Source organism: Bufo bufo, chromosome 7 (genome assembly GCF_905171765.1).
Source record: "Bufo bufo chromosome 7, aBufBuf1.1, whole genome shotgun sequence".
NCBI lineage: Eukaryota > Metazoa > Chordata > Amphibia > Anura > Bufonidae > Bufo > Bufo bufo.
The window spans coordinates 166,146,139-166,169,019 of NC_053395.1; the positions used below are offsets into that span (position 1 = coordinate 166,146,139).

The 22,881-nt window shown below is 43.3% G+C and overlaps 1 protein-coding gene across 2 annotated transcripts in view; it reads left to right on the plus strand.

Annotated features, from left to right (window-relative positions):
• Window positions 1-11,652: 11,652 nt before the first annotated feature.
• The window catches only part of UBE2F (ubiquitin conjugating enzyme E2 F (putative)), a 279,007-nt gene continuing 267,778 nt past the window's right edge, over window positions 11,653-22,881 (plus strand). Inside the window, exons 1-2 of one of the 2 annotated variants that reach the window (XM_040441854.1) lie at window positions 11,653-11,844; window positions 15,548-15,681. In XM_040441854.1, the coding sequence (XP_040297788.1) occupies window positions 15,564-15,681 (118 nt within the window). In that variant the 5' untranslated portion in view covers window positions 11,653-11,844; window positions 15,548-15,563. Of the gene's footprint in view, window positions 11,849-15,547; window positions 15,682-22,881 lie in introns of both variants that reach the window. The other variant, XM_040441853.1, reaches the window with a different exon arrangement.

Below are 22,881 nucleotides of genomic sequence, written 5' to 3' on the forward strand. Positions count from 1 at the left end.
TGTGTCATGTATGGAGTACAGATCAGTGTATGTCATGTATGGAGTACAGAGATGTGTGTGTCATGTATGGAGTACAGATCAGTGTGTGTCATGTATGGAGTACAGAGATGTGTGTGTCATGTATGGAGTACAGAGCTGTGTGTGTCATGTATGGAGTACAGAGATGTGTGTGTCATGTATGGAGTACAGAGATGTGTGCGTCATGTATGGAGTAGAGAACTGTGTGTGTCATGTATGGAGTACAGATCAGTGTGTGTCATGTATGGAGTACAGATCAGTGTGTGTCATGTATGGATTACAGATCAGTGTGTGTCATGTATGGAGTACAGATCAGTGTGTGTCATGTATGGAGTACAGATCAGTGTGTGTCATGTATGGAGTACAGAGATGTGTGTGTCATGTATGGAGTACAGATCAGTGTGTGTCATGTATGGAGTACAGATCAGTGTGTGTCATGTATGGAGTACAGATCAGTGTGTGTCATGTATGGAGTACAGAGCTGTGTGTGTCATGTATGGAGTACAGAGATGTGTGTGTCATGTATGGAGTACAGATCAGTGTATGTCATGTATGGAGTACAGAGATGTGTGTGTCATGTATGGAGCACAGATCAGTGTATGTCATGTATGGAGCACAGATCAGTGTGTGTCATGTATGGAGCAAAGAACTGTGTGTGTCATGTATGGAGTACAGATCAGTGTGTGTCATGTATGGAGTACAGAGATGTGTGTGTCATGTATGGAGTACAGAGCTGTGTGTGTCATGTATGGAGTACAGAGCTGTGTGTGTCATGTATGGAGTACAGAGCTGTGTGTGTCATGTATGGAGTACAGAGATGTGTGTGTCATGTATGGAGTACAGAGATGTGTGCGTCATGTATGGAGTAGAGAACTGTGTGTGTCATGTATGGAGTACAGATCAGTGTGTGTCATGTATGGAGTACAGATCAGTGTGTGTCATGTATGGAGTACAGAGATGTGTATGTCATGTATGGAGTACAGAGATGTGTGTGTCATGTATGGAGTACAGAGCTGTGTGTGTCATGTATGGAGTACAGAGCTGTGTGTGTCATGTATGGAGTACAGAGCTGTGTGTGTCATGTATGGAGTACAGAGATGTGTGTGTCATGTATGGAGTACAGAGATGTGTGTGTCATGTATGGAGTACAGAGATGTGTGCGTCATGTATGGAGTAGAGAACTGTGTGTGTCATGTATGGAGTACAGATCAGTGTGTGTCATGTATGGAGTACAGAGCTGTGTGTGTCATGTATGGAGTACAGAGATGTGTGTGTCATGTATGGAGCACAGATCAGTGTGTGTCATGTATGGAGTACAGAGCAGTGTGTGTCATGTATGGAGTACAGAGATGTGTGTGTCATGTATGGATTACAGAGATGTGTGTGTCATGTATGGAGTACAGAGCAGTGTATGTCATGTGTGGAGTACAGAGATGTGTGTGTCATGTATGGAGTACAGAGATGTGTGCGTCATGTATGGAGTAGAGAACTGTGTGTGTCATGTATGGAGTACAGATCAGTGTATGTCATGTATGGAGTACAGATCAGTGTGTGTCATGTATGGAGTACAGAGCTGTGTGTGTCATGTATGGAGTACAGAGATGTGTGTGTCATGTATGGAGCACAGATCAGTGTATGTCATGTATGGAGCACAGATCAGTGTGTGTCATGTATGGAGTACAGAGATGTGTGTGTCATGTATGGAGTACAGAGCAGTGTGTGTCATGTATGGAGTACAGAGATGTGTGTGTCATGTATGGAGTACAGAGCAGTGTATGTCATGTGTGGAGTACAGAGATGTGTGTGTCATGTATGGAGTACAGATCAGTGTATGTCATGTATGGAGTACAGAGATGTGTGTGTCATGTATGGAGTACAGATCAGTGTGTGTCATGTATGGAGTACAGAGCTGTGTGTGTCATGTATGGAGTACAGATCAGTGTGTGTCATGTATGGAGTACAGATCAGTGTGTGTCATGTATGGAGCACAGATCAGTGTATGTCATGTATGGAGTACAGAGATGTGTGTGTCATGTATGGAGTACAGAGATGTGTGTGTCATGTATGGAGTACAGAGATGTGTGCGTCATGTATGGAGTACAGAGATGTGTGTGTCATGTATGGAGTACAGAGATGTGTATGTCATGTATGGAGTACAGATCAGTGTGTGTCATGTATGGAGTACAGAGATGTGTATGTCATGTATGGAGCACAGATCAGTGTGTGTCATGTATGGAGTACAGAGATGTGTGTGTCATGTATGGAGTACAGATCAGTGTATGTCATGTATGGAGCACAGATCAGTGTGTGTCATGTATGGAGCACAGATCAGTGTATGTCATGTATGGAGTACAGAGATGTGTGTGTCATGTATGGAGTACAGAGATGTGTGTGTCATGTATGGAGTACAGAGATGTGTGCGTCATGTATGGAGTACAGAGATGTGTGTGTCATGTATGGAGTACAGAGATGTGTATGTCATGTATGGAGTACAGATCAGTGTGCGTCATGTATGGAGTACAGATCAGTGTGCGTCATGTATGGAGTACAGAGATGTGTGTGTCATGTATGGAGTACAGATCAGTGTGTGTCATGTATGGAGTACAGAGATGTGTGTGTCATGTATGGAGTACAGAGATGTGTATGTCATGTATGGATTACAGATCAGTGTATGTCATGTATGGAGTACAGAGCAGTGTGTGTCATGTATGGAGTACAGATCAGTGTATGTCATGTATGGAGCACAGATCAGTGTATGTCATGTATGGAGCACAGATCAGTGTGTGTCATGTATGGAGCAAAGAACTGTGTGTGTCATGTATGGAGTACAGATCAGTGTGTGTCATGTATGGAGTACAGAGATGTGTGTGTCATGTATGGAGTACAGATCAGTGTGTGTCATGTATGGAGTACAGAACTGTGTGTGTCATGTATGGAGTACAGATCAGTGTGTGTCATGTATGGAGCACAGATCAGTGTATGTCATGTATGGAGTACAGAGATGTGTGTGTCATGTATGGAGTACAGAGATGTGTGTGTCATGTATGGAGTACAGAGATGTGTGCGTCATGTATGGAGTACAGAGATGTGTGTGTCATGTATGGAGTACAGAGCTGTGTGTGTCATGTATGGAGTACAGAGCTGTGTGTGTCATGTATGGAGTACAGAGATGTGTGTGTCATGTATGGAGTACAGATCAGTGTGTGTCATGTATGGAGTACAGAGATGTGTGTGTCATGTATGGAGTACAGAGATGTGTGTGTCATGTATGGAGTACAGAGATGTGTGCGTCATGTATGGAGTAGAGAACTGTGTGTGTCATGTATGGAGCACAGATCAGTGTGTGTCATGTATGGAGTACAGAGATGTGTGTGTCATGTATGGAGCACAGATCAGTGTATGTCATGTATGGAGTACAGAGATGTGTGTGTCATGTATGGAGTACAGAGATGTGTGTGTCATGTATGGAGTACAGAGATGTGTGCGTCATGTATGGAGTACAGAGATGTGTGTGTCATGTATGGAGTACAGAGATGTGTATGTCATGTATGGAGTACAGATCAGTGTGCGTCATGTATGGAGTACAGATCAGTGTGCGTCATGTATGGAGTACAGAGATGTGTGTGTCATGTATGGAGTACAGAGATGTGTGTGTCATGTATGGAGTACAGAGATGTGTGTGTCATGTATGGATTACAGATCAGTGTATGTCATGTATGGAGTACAGAGCAGTGTGTGTCATGTATGGAGTACAGATCAGTGTATGTCATGTATGGAGCACAGATCAGTGTATGTCATGTATGGAGTACAGAGCAGTGTGTGTCATGTATGGAGTACAGAGATGTGTGCGTCATGTATGGAGTAGAGAACTGTGTGTGTCATGTATGGAGTACAGATCAGTGTATGTCATGTATGGAGTACAGATCAGTGTGTGTCATGTATGGAGTACAGAGCTGTGTGTGTCATGTATGGAGTACAGAGATGTGTGTGTCATGTATGGAGCACAGATCAGTGTATGTCATGTATGGAGCACAGATCAGTGTGTGTCATGTATGGAGTACAGAGATGTGTGTGTCATGTATGGAGTACAGAGCAGTGTGTGTCATGTATGGAGTACAGAGATGTGTGCGTCATGTATGGAGTACAGAGATGTGTGTGTCATGTATGGAGTACAGAGCTGTGTGTGTCATGTATGGAGTACAGAGCTGTGTGTGTCATGTATGGAGTACAGAGCTGTGTGTGTCATGTATGGAGTACAGAGATGTGTGTGTCATGTATGGAGTACAGAGATGTGTGCGTCATGTATGGAGTAGAGAACTGTGTGTGTCATGTATGGAGTACAGATCAGTGTATGTCATGTATGGAGTACAGATCAGTGTGTGTCATGTATGGAGTACAGAGATGTGTATGTCATGTATGGAGTACAGAGATGTGTGTGTCATGTATGGAGTACAGAGCTGTGTGTGTCATGTATGGAGTACAGATCAGTGTGTGTCATGTATAGAGTACAGAGATGTGTGTGTCATGTATGGAGTACAGATCAGTGTGTGTCATGTATGGAGTACAGAACTGTGTGTGTCATGTATGGAGTACAGATCAGTGTGTGTCATGTATGGAGCACAGATCAGTGTATGTCATGTATGGAGTACAGAGATGTGTATGTCATGTATGGAGTACAGAGATGTGTGTGTCATGTATGGAGTACAGAGATGTGTGTGTCATGTATGGAGTACAGAGATGTGTGCGTCATGTATGGAGTACAGAGATGTGTGTGTCATGTATGGAGTACAGAGCTGTGTGTGTCATGTATGGAGTACAGAGCTGTGTGTGTCATGTATGGAGTACAGAGCTGTGTGTGTCATGTATGGAGTACAGAGATGTGTGTGTCATGTATGGAGTACAGAGATGTGTGCGTCATGTATGGAGTAGAGAACTGTGTGTGTCATGTATGGAGTACAGATCAGTGTATGTCATGTATGGAGTACAGATCAGTGTGTGTCATGTATGGAGTACAGAGATGTGTATGTCATGTATGGAGTACAGAGATGTGTGTGTCATGTATGGAGTACAGATCAGTGTATGTCATGTATGGAGTACAGATCAGTGTATGTCATGTATGGATTACAGATCAGTGTGTGTCATGTATGGAGTACAGAGATGTGTGTGTCATGTATGGAGTACAGAGATGTGTGCGTCATGTATGGAGTAGAGAACTGTGTGTGTCATGTATGGAGTACAGATCAGTGTGTGTCATGTATGGAGTACAGATCAGTGTGTGTCATGTATGGAGTACAGAGATGTGTGTGTCATGTATGGAGTACAGAGATGTGTGTGTCATGTATGGAGCACAGATCAGTGTATGTCATGTATGGAGCACAGATCAGTGTATGTCATGTATGGATTACAGATCAGTGTGTGTCATGTATGGAGTACAGAGCAGTGTGTGTCATGTATGGAGTACAGAGATGTGTGTGTCATGTATGGATTACAGAGATGTGTGTGTCATGTATGGAGTACAGAGATGTGTGTGTCATGTATGGAGTACAGAGCAGTGTATGTCATGTGTGGAGTACAGAGATGTGTGTGTCATGTATGGAGTAGAGAACTGTGTGTGTCATGTATGGAGTACAGATCAGTGTGTGTCATGTATGGAGTACAGAGCAGTGTGTGTCATGTATGGAGTACAGAGATGTGTGCGTCATGTATGGAGTAGAGAACTGTGTGTGTCATGTATGGAGTACAGATCAGTGTATGTCATGTATGGAGTACAGATCAGTGTGTGTCATGTATGGAGTACAGAGCTGTGTGTGTCATGTATGGAGTACAGAGATGTGTGTGTCATGTATGGAGCACAGATCAGTGTATGTCATGTATGGAGCACAGATCAGTGTGTGTCATGTATGGAGTACAGAGATGTGTGTGTCATGTATGGAGTACAGAGCAGTGTGTGTCATGTATGGAGTACAGAGATGTGTGTGTCATGTATGGAGTACAGAGCAGTGTATGTCATGTGTGGAGTACAGAGATGTGTGTGTCATGTATGGAGTACAGATCAGTGTATGTCATGTATGGAGTACAGAGATGTGTGTGTCATGTATGGAGTACAGATCAGTATGTGTCATGTATGGAGTACAGAGCTGTGTGTGTCATGTATGGAGTACAGATCAGTGTGTGTCATGTATGGAGTACAGATCAGTGTGTGTCATGTATGGAGCACAGATCAGTGTATGTCATGTATGGAGTACAGAGATGTGTGTGTCATGTATGGAGTACAGAGATGTGTGTGTCATGTATGGAGTACAGAGATGTGTGCGTCATGTATGGAGTACAGAGATGTGTGTGTCATGTATGGAGTACAGAGATGTGTATGTCATGTATGGAGTACAGATCAGTGTGTGTCATGTATGGAGTACAGAGATGTGTATGTCATGTATGGAGTACAGATCAGTGTGTGTCATGTATGGAGTACAGAGATGTGTGTGTCATGTATGGAGTACAGATCAGTGTATGTCATGTATGGAGCACAGATCAGTGTGTGTCATGTATGGAGTACAGAGATGTGTGTGTCATGTATGGAGCACAGATCAGTGTATGTCATGTATGGAGTACAGAGATGTGTGTGTCATGTATGGAGTACAGAGATGTGTGTGTCATGTATGGAGTACAGAGATGTGTGCGTCATGTATGGAGTACAGAGATGTGTGTGTCATGTATGGAGTACAGAGATGTGTATGTCATGTATGGAGTACAGATCAGTGTGTGTCATGTATGGAGTACAGAGATGTGTATGTCATGTATGGAGTACAGATCAGTGTGTGTCATGTATGGAGTACAGAGATGTGTGTGTTATGTATGGAGTACAGAGATGTGTATGTCATGTATGGAGTACAGATCAGTGTGTGTCATGTATGGAGTACAGAGATGTGTATGTCATGTATGGAGTACAGATCAGTGTCTGTCATGTATGGAGTACAGAGATGTGTATGTCATGTATGGAGTACAGAGATGTGTATGTCATGTGTGGAGTACAGTCAAAAAACAATGTAATGAATAGACCGCGCTGACTGTCCGGTGTACAGTCGTAACTAGTGATCAATAATCCCTTTGAGATATTGATCACTAGTTACGACTGTACACCGGACTGTCTATTCATTACATTGTTTTTTGACTTGACTCACTCTCTTTAGGGTTTAGGCAATTTATTCCCTATTATAGACCTGCAGCGGCACACTCCTCAGAGTGTTATCCAGTGTACCTCATATTACATTCTGTTTCAACAAATAAGGCAGCGCGGGTTCCCTTTGATTGTTTTTTTCTTTATGTATGGAGCACAGATCAGTGTGCGTCATGTATGGAGTACAGAGATGTGTGTGTCATGTATGGAGTACAGAGATGTGTGTGTCATGTATGGAGTACAGATCAGTGTGCGTCATGTATGGAGTACAGATCAGTGTGCGTCATGTATGGAGTACAGAGATGTGTGTGTCATGTATGGAGTACAGAGATGTGTATGTCATGTATGGATTACAGATCAGTGTATGTCATGTATGGATTACAGATCAGTGTATGTCATGTATGGAGTACAGAGCAGTGTGTGTCATGTATGGAGTACAGATCAGTGTATGTCATGTATGGAGTACAGATCAGTGTGTGTCATGTATGGAGTACAGAGCTGTGTGTGTCATGTATGGAGTACAGAGCTGTGTGTGTCATGTATGGAGTACAGAGATGTGTGCGTCATGTATGGAGTAGAGAACTGTGTGTGTCATGTATGGAGTACAGATCAGTGTGTGTCATGTATGGAGTACAGATCAGTGTATGTCATGTATGGAGTACAGAGATGTGTGTGTCATGTATGGAGTACAGAGATGTGTGTGTCATGTATGGAGCACAGATCAGTGTATGTCATGTATGGAGCACAGATCAGTGTATGTCATGTATGGATTACAGATCAGTGTGTGTCATGTATGGAGTACAGAGCAGTGTGTGTCATGTATGGAGTACAGAGATGTGTGTGTCATGTATGGATTACAGAGATGTGTGTGTCATGTATGGAGTACAGAGATGTGTGTGTCATGTATGGAGTACAGAGCAGTGTATGTCATGTGTGGAGTACAGAGATGTGTGTGTCATGTATGGAGTAGAGAACTGTGTGTGTCATGTATGGAGTACAGAGATGTGTGCGTCATGTATGGAGTAGAGAACTGTGTGTGTCATGTATGGAGTACAGATCAGTGCATGTCATGTATGGAGTACAGATCAGTGTGTGTCATGTATGGAGTACAGAGCTGTGTGTGTCATGTATGGAGTACAGAGATGTGTGTGTCATGTATGGAGTACAGAGCAGTGTGTGTCATGTATGGAGTACAGAGATTTGTGTGTCATGTATGGAGTACAGATCAGTGTGTGTCATGTATGGAGTACAGAGCTGTGTGTGTCATGTATGGAGTACAGATCAGTGTGTGTCATGTATGGAGTACAGATCAGTGTGTGTCATGTATGGAGCACAGATCAGTGTATGTCATGTATGGAGTACAGAGATGTGTGTGTCATGTATGGAGTACAGAGATGTGTGTGTCATGTATGGAGTACAGAGATGTGTGCGTCATGTATGGAGTACAGAGATGTGTGTGTCATGTATGGAGTACAGAGATGTGTATGTCATGTATGGAGTACAGATCAGTGTGTGTCATGTATGGAGTACAGAGATGTGTATGTCATGTATGGAGTACAGATCAGTGTGTGTCATGTATGGAGTACAGAGATGTGTGTGTCATGTATGGAGTACAGATCAGTGTATGTCATGTATGGAGCACAGATCAGTGTGTGTCATGTATGGAGTACAGAGATGTGTGTGTCATGTATGGAGCACAGATCAGTGTATGTCATGTATGGAGTACAGAGATGTGTGTGTCATGTATGGAGTACAGAGATGTGTGTGTCATGTATGGAGTACAGAAATGTGTGCGTCATGTATGGAGTACAGAGATGTGTGTGTCATGTATGGAGTACAGAGATGTGTGTGTCATGTATGGATTACAGATCAGTGTCTGTCATGTATGGAGTACAGAGATGTGTATGTCATGTATGGAGTACAGAGATGTGTATGTCATGTGTGGAGTACAGATCAGTGTGTGTCATGTATGGAGTACAGAGATGTGTGTGTCATGTATGGAGTACAGATCAGTGTGTGTCATGTATGGAGTACAGAGCTGTGTGTGTCATGTATGGAGTACAGATCAGTGTGTGTCATGTATGGAGTACAGATCAGTGTGTGTCATGTATGGAGTACAGAGCTGTGTGTGTCATGTATGGAGTACAGATCAGTGTGTGTCATGTATGGAGTACAGATCAGTGTGTGTCATGTATGGAGCACAGATCAGTGTATGTCATGTATGGAGTACAGAGATGTGTGTGTCATGTATGGAGTACAGAGATGTGTGTGTCATGTATGGAGTACAGAGATGTGTGCGTCATGTATGGAGTACAGAGATGTGTGTGTCATGTATGGAGTACAGAGATGTGTATGTCATGTATGGAGTACAGATCAGTGTGTGTCATGTATGGAGTACAGAGATGTGTATGTCATGTATGGAGTACAGATCAGTGTGTGTCATGTATGGAGTACAGAGATGTGTGTGTCATGTATGGAGTACAGATCAGTGTCTGTCATGTATGGAGCACAGATCAGTGTGTGTCATGTATGGAGTACAGAGATGTGTGTGTCATGTATGGAGCACAGATCAGTGTATGTCATGTATGGAGTACAGAGATGTGTGTGTCATGTATGGAGTACAGAGATGTGTGTGTCATGTATGGAGTACAGAGATGTGTGCGTCATGTATGGAGTACAGAGATGTGTGTGTCATGTATGGAGTACAGAGATGTGTATGTTATGTATGGAGTACAGATCAGTGTGTGTCATGTATGGAGTACAGAGATGTGTGTGTCATGTATGGATTACAGATCAGTGTCTGTCATGTATGGAGTACAGAGATGTGTATGTCATGTATGGAGTACAGAGATGTGTATGTCATGTGTGGAGTACAGTCAAAAAACAATGTAATGAATAGACCGCGCTGACTGTCCGGTGTACAGTCGTAACTAGTGATCAATAATCCCTTTGAGATATTGATCACTAGTTACGACTGTACACCGGACTGTCTATTCATTACATTGTTTTTTGACTTGACTCACTCTCTTTAGGGTTTAGGCAATTTATTCCCTATTATAGACCTGCAGCGGCACACTCCTCAGAGTGTTATCCAGTGTACCTCATATTACATTCTGTTTCAACAAATAAGGCAGCGCGGGTTCCCTTTGATTGTTTTTTTCTTTATGTATGGAGCACAGATCAGTGTGCGTCATGTATGGAGTACAGAGATGTGTGTGTCATGTATGGAGTACAGAGCTGTGTGTGTCATGTATGGATTACAGATCAGTGTGTGTCATGTATGGAGTACAGATCAGTGTGTGTCATGTATGGAGTACAGAGATGTGTGTGTCATGTATGGAGTACAGAGATGTGTGTGTCATGTATGGAGTACAGAGATGTGTATGTCATGTATGGATTACAGATCAGTGTATGTCATGTATGGAGTACAGATCAGTGTGCGTCATGTATGGAGTACAGAGCTGTGTGTGTCATGTATGGAGTACAGAGATGTGTGTGTCATGTATGGAGTACAGATCAGTGTGTGTCATGTATGGAGTACAGAGATGTGTGTGTCATGTATGGAGTACAGAGCTGTGTGTGTCATGTATGGATTACAGATCAGTGTGTGTCATGTATGGAGTACAGATCAGTGTGTGTCATGTATGGAGTACAGAGATGTGTGTGTCATGTATGGAGTACAGAGATGTGTATGTCATGTATGGATTACAGATCAGTGTATGTCATGTATGGAGTACAGAGCTGTGTGTGTCATGTATGGAGTACAGAGATGTGTGTGTCATGTATGGAGTACAGATCAGTGTGTGTCATGAATACAGTACAGAGCTGTGTATGTCGTGAATACAGTACAGAGCTGTGTATGTCGTGAATACAGTACAGAGCAGTGTATGTCATGAATACAGTACAGAGCTGTGTATGTCGTGAATACAGTACAGAGCTGTGTATGTCGTGAATACAGTACAGAGCTGTGTATGTCGTGAATACAGTACAGAGCTGTGTATGTCGTGAATACAGTACAGAGCAGTGTATGTCATGAATACAGTACAGAGCTGTGTATGTCGTGAATACAGTACAGAGCTGTGTATGTTGTGACTACAGTACAGAGCAGTGTGTGTCGTGAATACAGTACAGAGCAGTGTATGTCGTGAATACAGTACAGAGCTGTGTATGTCGTGAATACAGTACAGAGCAGTGTGTGTCGTGAATACAGTACAGAGCTGTGTATGTCGTGAATACAGTACAGAGCTGTGTATGTCGTGAATACAGTACAGAGCTGTGTATGTCGTGAATACAGTACAGAGCTGTGTATGTCGTGAATACAGTACAGAGCTGTGTATTATCGCGCAGAGCTGTGTTACATCCCCACAAGCAGCACAGACGTAGAACACTTTCACACGCTGAGGACCGAACAAATCGGGCAGGAGAGCTCATAGTCTGACTCCTCCCACACACACATGACTGATCACATGGTCATGACGTCATCAAAGGTCCTTCAGACCACTAGGATTTAGCATCTACCGAAAGAAGATGGCGTCCCTGCAGAAGAAGTGAGGAGCGGGCCGGCTTCCCGGAGTCTTGATTTGGCCGAGTTGCTGTAGGGGAGTGTGACCGTGCCGGGAGCTTCTCCCCCCCGGAGCAGAGGCCGGCTGAGGGCAGGTGACAGTCACATACACTCCTGGCAGCAGTCCTGTCACTCTGTGATGACATGTCGTGACATGGGGCAGTGTGACAGGACTGCATTGTGCCTGTCAGTCTTGTTTGTACCTTGCTGACTACTTCTTACACCTCCAGTGCCCCTTGTTCCTAGGTGTTGGGGGCCCTTCAGGATACCCTATTGGGGTGGATGTAGTTCTAGATGGTGGTGCCATAGTAGAGACCAGCTACAGGAGAGGCTCATGTCCCGGCTGCCCAATATCCAGTCCATTAGTCTACTTCTGCCCAGCGACTCGTCTGATACTCTACAGCAGGGGTCAGCAGCCGCCGCTACTCCAGTTATTGTGAAACTACAACTCCCATACAAGTGAATGGAGCATGCTGGGACTTGTAGTTTCCCAACAGCTGGAGTGCCAGAAGTTGCTGACCCCCTGCTCTGTACGTCACATACCCAGCGGCACCAAAGATGCCTGGAAACACGCCACCATATAGCCTTCCTCCTGAAGCCCACCCCATCCCTTTTAAAGGAAGGACTTCACCCCAAAGTCAGGTTTTTGGGGTCATATTTCACTGTACTTTGCCTTAAAGCAGTCGTCTCACGTCAGCAAGTGGTATTTATCATGTAGAGAAAGTTAGTACGAGGCACTTACTAATGTGTTGTGTGATTGTCCATATTGCTTCCTTTGCTGGCTGGATTCATTTTTCCATCACATTTATACACTGCTCGTTTCCATAGTTACCCTGTAATCCAGCAGCAGTGGCCGTGTCTGCACACTATAGGAAAATGTGCCAGCCTCTCTGGTTGCCACGAGCGTGGGAGCTCCCATAGACCAGAGCTTTTTCCTATAGTGTGCAGGCACGGCCACCACTGATGCAGGACGGAAACGAGCCGTGTATAATGTGATGGAAAATGAATCCAGCCAGCAAAGGAGGCAATATGGACAATATCTAGGCTTGAGCGAATCAGGTTCGGATTGCAATATCCAAACCCTATTCTGCTCTGTAGTGCGCTAAAATGTCTGGCCTGCGCTGGGGCCTGGCAAATCTTACCGTTACACTTTGTTTCTGCACATAAATTACTGTTCCAGAATTCAAAGCTGGACTCGGCTTCGTTAATGAGATTTCGGAACAGTAATTGAAATAATTTATACACGCAGAACCGAAGTGTCATAGACACAGCCTCAGCGGAGGCCGTACATTTTAGCACACTACGCAGGTGGTATTGTAAACAAAGTTTTCAAACGAATTGGGTTCGGTTACAGCAATCTGAACCCGATTCGCTCAAGCCTAATAATCACAGTACATTAGTAAGTGCTTTGTATTAACTTTCTCTACATGATAAATGCCACTTGCTGAAGTGAGACAAGCCCTTTAAAGGGAGTCTTTCACGCCGATTCACCGTATTAACCTAATAACAGACTTATGTCCACGGCATCCCCCCTATTAAAACTCTGCTTACCGTATGCTGCTTGCTATCATCTTTCTGCCGAAACACTTTTTTAATCCATATGCAAATTAGGCTGTGAAGGTGCCCAGGCCCCTGGGTCATTTTTATATGAATCCACTCCCCCTCCGCCGCGTCTGCCCGCCCTTGGTCTCTGCTCTAACCTCCCTCCTCCCGTCCGTAATCCCGAGCATGCGCAGATGACCGCGATATCAGCGCGTGCGCATTGAATGACCACAGTCTGGCCAGCGCATCACAGTTTACCGTGCGTATGCGCCTGCCTAAGCTACAAGCATTCCCCATGTAATAACAATTCTGGAGCATCTTTTCTTATGTCTCTATGTTGTGTCATTCCTGTATTATTTCTACTAGAAGTTATGAATGAATTGCTAGCAGTCTGCAGTAAGGGTACAGTGGGGAGGGAACCAGTTGGGGGTGTGTACCTGTACAGACTGAAAATGGCAGCACTGATTGGATAGAGTCAGTCTGTGCAGGGACACCCCCCAACTGGTTACCTCCCCTCTGTACCCTTACTGCAGACTGCTAGCAATTCATTCATAACGTCTAGTAGAAATAATAGAGGTATGGGACAACACAGAGCCATAAGACTAGATGCTCCAGAATTGTTATTACATGGGGAATGCATGACGCTATTAAAACAGCAATGTCAGGAGTAGTGACCGGTCCTCTTTAAAGTTCAGGTAAAACAGTTAACCTTGCTGAAACCCCCCCCCATGCTTCCTACGTCCCCTGGTGCCTTTCAGGTAGTGATCGCTTAGTCAGAACGCTGGGTGATATGTGATATTTTCTGCAGCATTCTGTTGATCCTGTCAGTAACAAGAGTAATGCAGATACAGGGTTAAGTGTACATCCACACGAGACTGTTCTGATGCAGATTTTCTGTAGTGAAAATTCTCAGCCTATCTGCACTGAACGGTGCCGAATTTTTAGGGCTCCTTCACACATGACAGATTCTGTTTGCTGAAAATTTCTGTGACTGAAAAGCAGCTCCATTCAACTGAATGTGTTTGTTTTGGCAACACGTGGATTTCTTCAAGTCCCATTTAGGTGGATGGAACTGATTGTCAGTCGCAGGAGTTTCAATAGTAGGTTCACGAGGAGTTTTTGAGGCAGATTTTCCTGCAGGCTTTTCAGCCAAAGCCAGAAGTGAATCCAGCAGTAAGAAGTGTAAGTCCTTCCTTTTTATATTTCTTTTTTTCTTTTCTTTTTTTTTTTCTTTTCGCACATTAATCAGCTTCCCAGCTAGTAGTGTAGCAACGTTCTTAGAGAGTCCGCAAGAAAAATGAGGAAGAATTCCTGAGAAAGAGGTTGAATCCTATTGGTTAATTTGCGTCTTCAAAGATCTTCTTGGTCTAGGTTTGCTGCATTTGTTTCAGTCTATTAGGTTTCATGGGAGCGGAGATACGCTGTATGTAAACGGTTTCAATATTCAACAAGGAAAAAAGGCAAATAAAGGAACTTGTAAAACAGCTATTTAGTAATTTTGTGTAGTGTTTCTGGGGGAAGTGATGGCATTTAGGGAGGAAGGGGTGGGGGGAGATTTTGTGAGCCCAAGATCACGATCTATTATTTTCGTAGTTTCTTTTCCTTTTTAATCCACTTCTGACTTTGGCTGAAAAACCTGCAGGAAGATCTGCCTCAAAACCTCCTCCAAAAAAACGTGTTAACCTACCCTTGGTAAACGGTGGGGGGAATTTATCATAGACCAGTTTTTTATGGTGATATCCCCTGCGCTGCCTGGAGGATGCACCTAATATATGTACGGTATATATCACAGGTTTAGACAACCCCATTAATACACAACGGAAGCCAGTGTTAGGGCGCATTCACATGACCTTTAGTGTTTTGCGGTCCGCAATTTGCGGATCCACAAAACAAGGATACCTGCCCGTGTGTGTTCCGCAATTTGTGGGCCGCACATGGCCGGCACTACGATAGAAATGCCTATTCTTATCAGCAATTACGGACAAGAATAGGACATGCTCTATCCACACGGTGTGCTGTCCGCATCTTTTGCAGCCCCATTGAAATGACTGGGTCTGCACCAAGTTCCGCAAAATTGGTCATGTGAAAGAGCCCTTAGGCTGGTTTCAGGCTGTTGTAATGTGGCCATGTTTGTGTCTGTGTGTGCTATGCCCAAGTTGTATATAAAATACACATATAAATGTCTACAGTGTGTTTGGATGTTTTCATTCATATTCCATGAAACATAAATATGACGTCCTTTTGATTTGTAGGTAAAAATAAGGCGGGATGTTGACGCTGGCGAGCAAGCTAAAGCGGGATGATGGTGTGAAAGAGAACAGGGCATCCAGCACGGCCTCTGACTCCACTCGCAGGATATCCATCCGAGACAGATTACTTATTAAAGGTAATGCGTTGTGCCTACTTTAATTGTAATAATTAAGATGTACTCCAAAAAATCCAAGGTGGATGTAGATCTGTATTAACTAGTAACTAAACTTTTATTTAACTTTTTTGAAATCTCCAAAAACGCCCTAAAAATCATTTTTCTAATATACTTTATTAATGGTTTTTCCCTTTTTACTAAAGAATTTGGTTGATTTCTACCATGCTTTAAATTTACTAGATCGGGCACTTCACTGACTTCTCGGTGGTGTTCGGATTTCTTACACTGTAGCAATGGCGCCTGCAGCGGTGTATGGGCAGGAGCACACATTGCTGCTCCTGCCTGCACCGTCAGCTTATAATAATAATGATAATCTTTATTTATATAGCGCCATCATATTCCGCAGCGCTTTACAGTTCAGGGGTACAGTTCATGTACAAACATTGCAACAGAAAAGTCGCAAGAGCTTACAGTCTATGAGGAGATAGGGATGACACAAAAGGTGCTTGTTTTGTACAATGGTCCAGCCATCTTGGGAAGATAGGGAAGTAGATATAAAGCTGCGTGAGCCGTCACCAGCCGATGTGTGACGTGCTTCTGGGTGCATGGGTGCGGTGGAGAGTTTGGTTGAGGATCTGGTTCAGAAAATGATGATAAATGGGCTATACAGTCCTGCTCAAAAGTTTAAGACCACTTGAAAAATGGCAAAAAATCATATTTAGCATGGCTGGATCTTAACAAGGTTCCAAGTAGAGCTTCAACATGCAACAAGAAGAAATGGGAGTGAGACAAAACATTTTTTGAGCATTCAATTTAATGAAAACAACTAATAAACTGAAACAGGCTGTTTTTCAGCTGATCAAAAGTTTAGGACCACACCTCAAAAAAAAACTAAACCCCCCCCCAAAACAGAAATCCAACTTCCAAACATGAACTCAGTAATATGTAGCTCCGCCGTTATTGTTTATCACTTCAAAAATTTGTTTCGGCATGCTTGATGCAAGCGTTTCCATGAGGTGAGTGGGAACATTTCTCCAAGTGGTGAAGACGGCCGCAAGAAGGCCATCTACTGTCTGAAACTGTTTTCCATTTTTGTAAACTTCCCTTGCCATCCATCCCCAAAGGTTCTCAATTGGATTTAGATCAGGGGAACACGCAGGATGGGCCAAAAGAGTGATGTTATTCTCCTGGAAGAAGTCCCTTGTCCTGCGGGCATTGTGTACTGTAGCGTTGTCTTGTTGAAAAACCCAGTCGTTACCACACAGACGAGGGCCCTCAGTCATGAGGAATGCTCTGTGCAACATCTGGACATAGCCAGCGGCCGTTTGACGCCCCTGCACTTCCTGAAGCTCCATTGTTCCACTGAAGGAAAAGGCACCCCAGACCATTATGGCGCCCCCTCCACTGTGGCGCGTAGAAAACATCTCAGGTGGGATCTGCTTGTCATGCCAGTAACGTTGGAAACCATCAGGACCATCAAGGTTAAATTTTTTTCTCATCCGAGAATAAAACTTCCACCTTTGAATGTCCCATGTTTGGTGCTCTCTTGCAAAGTCCAAACGAGCAGTTCTGTGGCGTTCAAGGAGACGAGGTCTTTGAAGACTTTTTTGTTTTTGAATCCCTTCAGTCTCAGATGCCGTCTGATGATTATGGGGCTGCAGTCAGCACCAGTAAGGGCCTTAAAGAGGACCTTTCACTACTGTACAAAATACAAACTAACTATATCAGTGGGCAGAGCGGCGCCCAGGGGTCCCCCTGCACTTACTAGTATGTCTGGGCGCCGCTCCGTTCGCCCGGTATAGGCTCCGGTGTCTGCGCTCCCTCTGACTGATTTCTTGTATGAGGCGTGTCTTGCTGCATCGCTGGCCAATCGCAGCGCTCAGCTCATAGCCTGAGAGAAAAAAAACCTCTAAGGCTATGAGCTGAGCGCTGCGATTGGCCAGCGCTACAGCATAGGAGAAAGAGACGGCGTCAGGTTCCCCTGGGTGGAGCCTAACTATGAAGCTACCGGAGGCTATAACCGGAGAACGGAGCGGCGCCCAGGGATAACAGTAAGTGCAGGGGGATCCCTGGGCGCCGCTCTACCCGTCTGTATAGTTAGTTTAGAGGTTTTATTATGGTGAAAGGTCCTCTTTAATTTGGGTCGGGGATCGTCCAATGTCTTGACGGACAGCCAAGTGGATCCTCCGGCTCAGTGCTGATGAAATATTTTGGGGTCTTCCACTTGACTTTTTTGTTCCATAACCCTCAGGATCATTTAAGAAATTCCAAATGACTGTCTTACTGCGTCCCACCTCAGCAGCGATGGCGCGCTGTGAGAGACCCTGCTTATGCAGGTCAACAACCCGACCACGTTCAAAAAGGGAGAGTTTTTTTTGCCTTTGCCATCACAACGTGTGACTACCTGACAGAAAATACAATGAATCCACATCTTTGCACAGATTTGGCCTTTTTAAAGGCATGTGGTCCTAAAATTTGGATCAGCTGAAAAACAGCCTGTTTCAGTTTATTCGTTGTTTTCATTAAATTGAATGCTCAAAAATTATTTTGTCTCACTCCCATTTCTTCTTGTTGCATGTTAAAGCTCTACTTGGAACCTTGTTACGATCCAACAATATAAAGTATGATTTTTTTTTTACCATTTTTCAAGTGGTCTTAAACTTTTGATCAGGACTGTATATGGAGAGGATTTAGATCAGGGGATGTTATAGGCCAATTCACTGATTGAGATAGGTTTAGATTACGTTCACCTCTAAATACAGGGTGGGCCATTTATATGGATACACCTTAATAAAATGGGAATGGTTGGTGATATTAACTTCCTGTTTGTGGGACATAAGTATATGTGAGGGGAAACTTTTCAAGATGGGTGGTGACCATGGCAGGCATTTTGAAGTCGGCCATTTTGAATCCAACTTTTGTTTTTTCAATAGGAAGAGGGTCATGTGACACATCAAACTTATTGGGAATTTCTCAAGAAAAAAAAATGGTGTGCTTGGTTTTAACATAACTTTATTCTTTCATGAGTTATTTACAAGTTTCTGACCACTTATAAAATGTGTTCAATGTGCTGCCCATTGTGTTGGATTGTCAATGCAACCCTCTTCTCCCACTCTTCAAACACTGATAGCAACACCGCAGGAGAAATGCTAGCACAGGCTTCCAGTATCCTTAGTTTCAGGTGCTGCACATCTCGTATCTTCACAGCATAGACAATTACCTTCAGATGACCCCAAAGATAAAAGTCTAAGGGGGTCACTGGATATGCGAAATTGCTACATGATGATGTGTTTCCCTCTTTATGCACTGAAGCTGGCACCTTCCCTGAGTTTTTCCAGCAAGATGGTGCACCACCACATTATGGGTGTCAGGTCCGAGCATTCCTAGAGGAACAGTTTCCTGGAAAATGGATTGGTCGTCGTGGGCCAGTTGAATGGCCCCCAAGGTCTCCCGATCTGACCCCTTAGACTTTTATCTTTGGGGTCATTTAAAGGCAATTATCTATGCTGTGAAGATAGGAGATGTGCAGCACCTGAAACTACGGATACTGGAAGCCTGTGCTAGCATTTCTCCTGCGGTGTTGCTATCAGTGTGTGAAGAGTGGGAGAAGAGGGTTGCATTGACAATCCAACACAATGGGCAGCACATTGAACACATTTTATAAGTGGTCAGAAACTTGTAAATAACTCATGAAAGAATAAAGTTACGTTAAAACCAAGCACACCATTGTTTTTCTTGTGAAATTCCCAATAAGTTTGATGTCACGTGACCCTCTTCCTATTGAAAAAACAAAAGTTGGATTCAAAATGGCCGACTTCAAAATGGCCGCCATGGTCACCACCCATCTTGAAAAGTTTCCCCCCTCACATATACTAATGTGCCACAAACAGGAAGTTAATATCACCAACCATTCCCATTTTATTAAGGTGTATCCATATAAATGGCCCACCCTGTACTGGTCACTAAACTACTGAACGTTTGTATTATTGTATACTTAAAATGTTAAACTTTATTGGTATACCTTAAAATATAGAACGAGAGTGATGTCCTAAAGGGACTTGTGTTCACAATAGGGGTTATCCCTTGTATAGCAAAAAAAGCCAGAAAAGGCACTTGTTCCAGCCAGTCATATGTTACACCCCTTTCACTTGTATAGGGTACATGGGGTGAACATATCCGCCGGACAAAAGCTTACAAGGTGGATAAACCCCTATCAATTGTGGAGCATCCACCAGAGTTCTGATGTGATGCTACCACAAGTAAATCAACAGAAACCGAGCACTAAGAGAGGGGTGGGGGGAGGGGAATTGTTAACAGGAGAGACATGGGCCAGGGTGCTGTCTGCAGTAAACTTCAGAGCCTTATTGTATGCTCATCCTGCACAGCTACTCCAAGGTCCCCAGCTACTCCTAATTCAACCCCAAATAATTCTACCCTCTCACAGATAATTCAGTGCCCGGGATGGCACATCGCCTTGAACCTAGCAGCTAGCGCTTGTGTATGTCTATAATATGCCCATTATTTACTCGACGCGTTTCTTATAACGTATATCATCAGGAGCCGGGGCTTAGACACACAACATATAGCAGACAAACACATAGAGCTGCCCCTCTCAGTTGTGGAGGCAGCAGCATCGGCGCTAGGATGGCCGTGACGCCAGCGCCGGGAGCAGCTGTTTAAGTCACCTAGGCCACTCCCATCAATGGCGGAGCTCATCCCTGAGACGGCCAATCAAGGGGCTAGAGGTGCGGTTGCATCGCAAACCACCGGCACCATGCTGGCCGCCCAACTTCAGGGGCGAATCATCCTGGAAGTAATAAAAGGAATATATCGGCGATTCTTTTAGAAGCAAGACGGCATTAGACTGCAGCAAAATATGCTGAATGCGGAGTTAGATGGAGCAAACAATGTTATTTCCTTTGCATCTGATAACATTACAAAGCACTGAGTCCCTGTGCCCTCACCAAGAATGGGGAGGGCGGTCAGAAGCTTATATGACTACAAAAAATGATGATGAAAAGTGAGAGGAACAAGTATGGATCCTGAAGTCAGTAAGCCCTCCACATATTACTGCTACTGGCTTAAAGGGGGATCCCAAGATCGGATCCCAACATGTTATAGGCCAACCTAAAAAGATGTGTTTTTAGGGAGCGACTAAAACTGTGTGTCTTGTGATTTTACCGAATTTTTTGGGTTAGGGCGTTCCAGAGAACTGGTGCAGCTCGGGAGAAGTCTTGAAGCCGGGAAGGAGAGGTTTGTGTTATTGTGAATGTAAGTCGTTTGCAGAGTGCAGAGCACGGGTAGTGTGGTAGACAGAGATGATGGAAGAGATGTAAGGTAGTGCAGCACTGTGCAGAGCTTTGTGGGTGAGAAAAAGCAGTTTAAGGGCTCATGCACATGAACGTATTTTATTTCTGTCTCCTTTCTGGTTTTTTTTTTTTTTTTTGCGCACCGCATGAGGAACTATTCATTTCAATGGGTCCGCAAAAAAAGTTTACTCCGTGTGCATTTTGTTTCCGTATGTCCATGTGTCCATTAAGCAAAAAAATAAAACTTGTTCTATTATTAAAAAATAGTGGTAGGTTGTGGTGGCTCACTAGCAGGTAGTTAAGGTATGGTGCTGCAAGCTCATATAGAGGGAATCACCCCACCCTCTCTTAAAGGCAAATGTAGTAATAGGAAAATGAGCGAGCACTCATACACTTGGCAGCCAGATTGACATATGCAGAAAATATTTATTAAATCCCCATAAAATACAAGTAATAAAATTTATAAGAACAATGTAGCAATAATATACAACATTACAGTCACATATATTGTGCTAGATATGATCGACACTATATTCATATGGCTCAATAGTGTCGATAAATTCAATAATATATATCACACCAAAAAACTTCAAGTATATGCTGTTATTTGGGAAAGGGGGTATTATCTTCTAGCGCTCTATCCCAATTTGGGAAACTGAATGTTGTAGGTGTATTCACTGGGAGCGCAATATGTTCATAAAGTGTCCACAGGAATCCTGATAATGTGAAAAGTCTCTTATAGCATATCCTTTTAAGGTCGATATGAGCTTTGGATTGAAGAAAACTTTAAATCGATATTTGGCTTACCGTCTAGCGTCTGCTGTCTCCCTATTGCTTCAATGGAGCTTTAAATATTTGCCGGCTTATTCAGTCGCTCCATACAGAAAGCTGGTTTAAATTTCGCGGGAGTTCCAAAGATCGCGGGAGTTGCCACTCTGTTCCGCAATTTCCTTTGGTGCAGCTTTCGACGATAAGAATAGTTAATCCTTTACTGTAGAGATTTTCTTCTGTATGGCCATACAGTATTATCGGAGGCTTTTCAATGCAGGTACATCACTTGTTTCACCATACGTGTTACGGGTAGATTCACTCTCCCTTCCTCAGTGGTCAAGTGTCTGCCTGCTCTGCCTCCATTTTTATCCATTCCTTTAATTGCTTCCCAAATCTTGGACACCTGTTGTTCATGCTACTCCCAGTTGGCCAGGGAATCCTCCCACATAATCAGGGGATAATTCTATACAGCCTTGATTTATTTTTATTTTTTTCTCTTGCAGTTTCCATGCGTTTTTTATGCATTTTTTTGGGGGCACATGCGTTTTTTGGCCCAGATGTCCCAATTGGTGTGATATATCATTGTGTGAAATATAAACTTGATATCTGATTGCTAACGCTTATAAAATGACTATTTATAATAAAATATTATTAAACAAATTTTCAAGATTAAAATATCAATATAAGAATATAAAATAATAAATGGGAGGAATCTTGAAAGTTTCATAGGAATCCGAGAGTTTGATACAATTATTCGGATTTGATAGAGAAAGAAGGGTGGGTATAGAAACCCAACCTACATAAATCCAAAAATTTCCAACTCCGAATTAAGGCCTTTCGGTTGTAGAGATCCAAATTCATAAATGCGTCTGGATTCTATCCTAGACATTTGTCTGATAAAATCACCGCCTCTCCAGTGCCGAATAATTGTATCAAACTCTAGGATTCCTATGAAACTTTCAAGATTCCTCACATTTATTATTTATTGTTTTTATTCTTATATTGATATTTTAATCTTGAAAATTTGTTTAATAATATTTTATTATAAATAGTCATTTTATAAGTGTTAGCAATCAGATATCAAGTTTATATTTCACACAATGATATATCACACCAATTGGGACATCTGGGCCAAAAAACG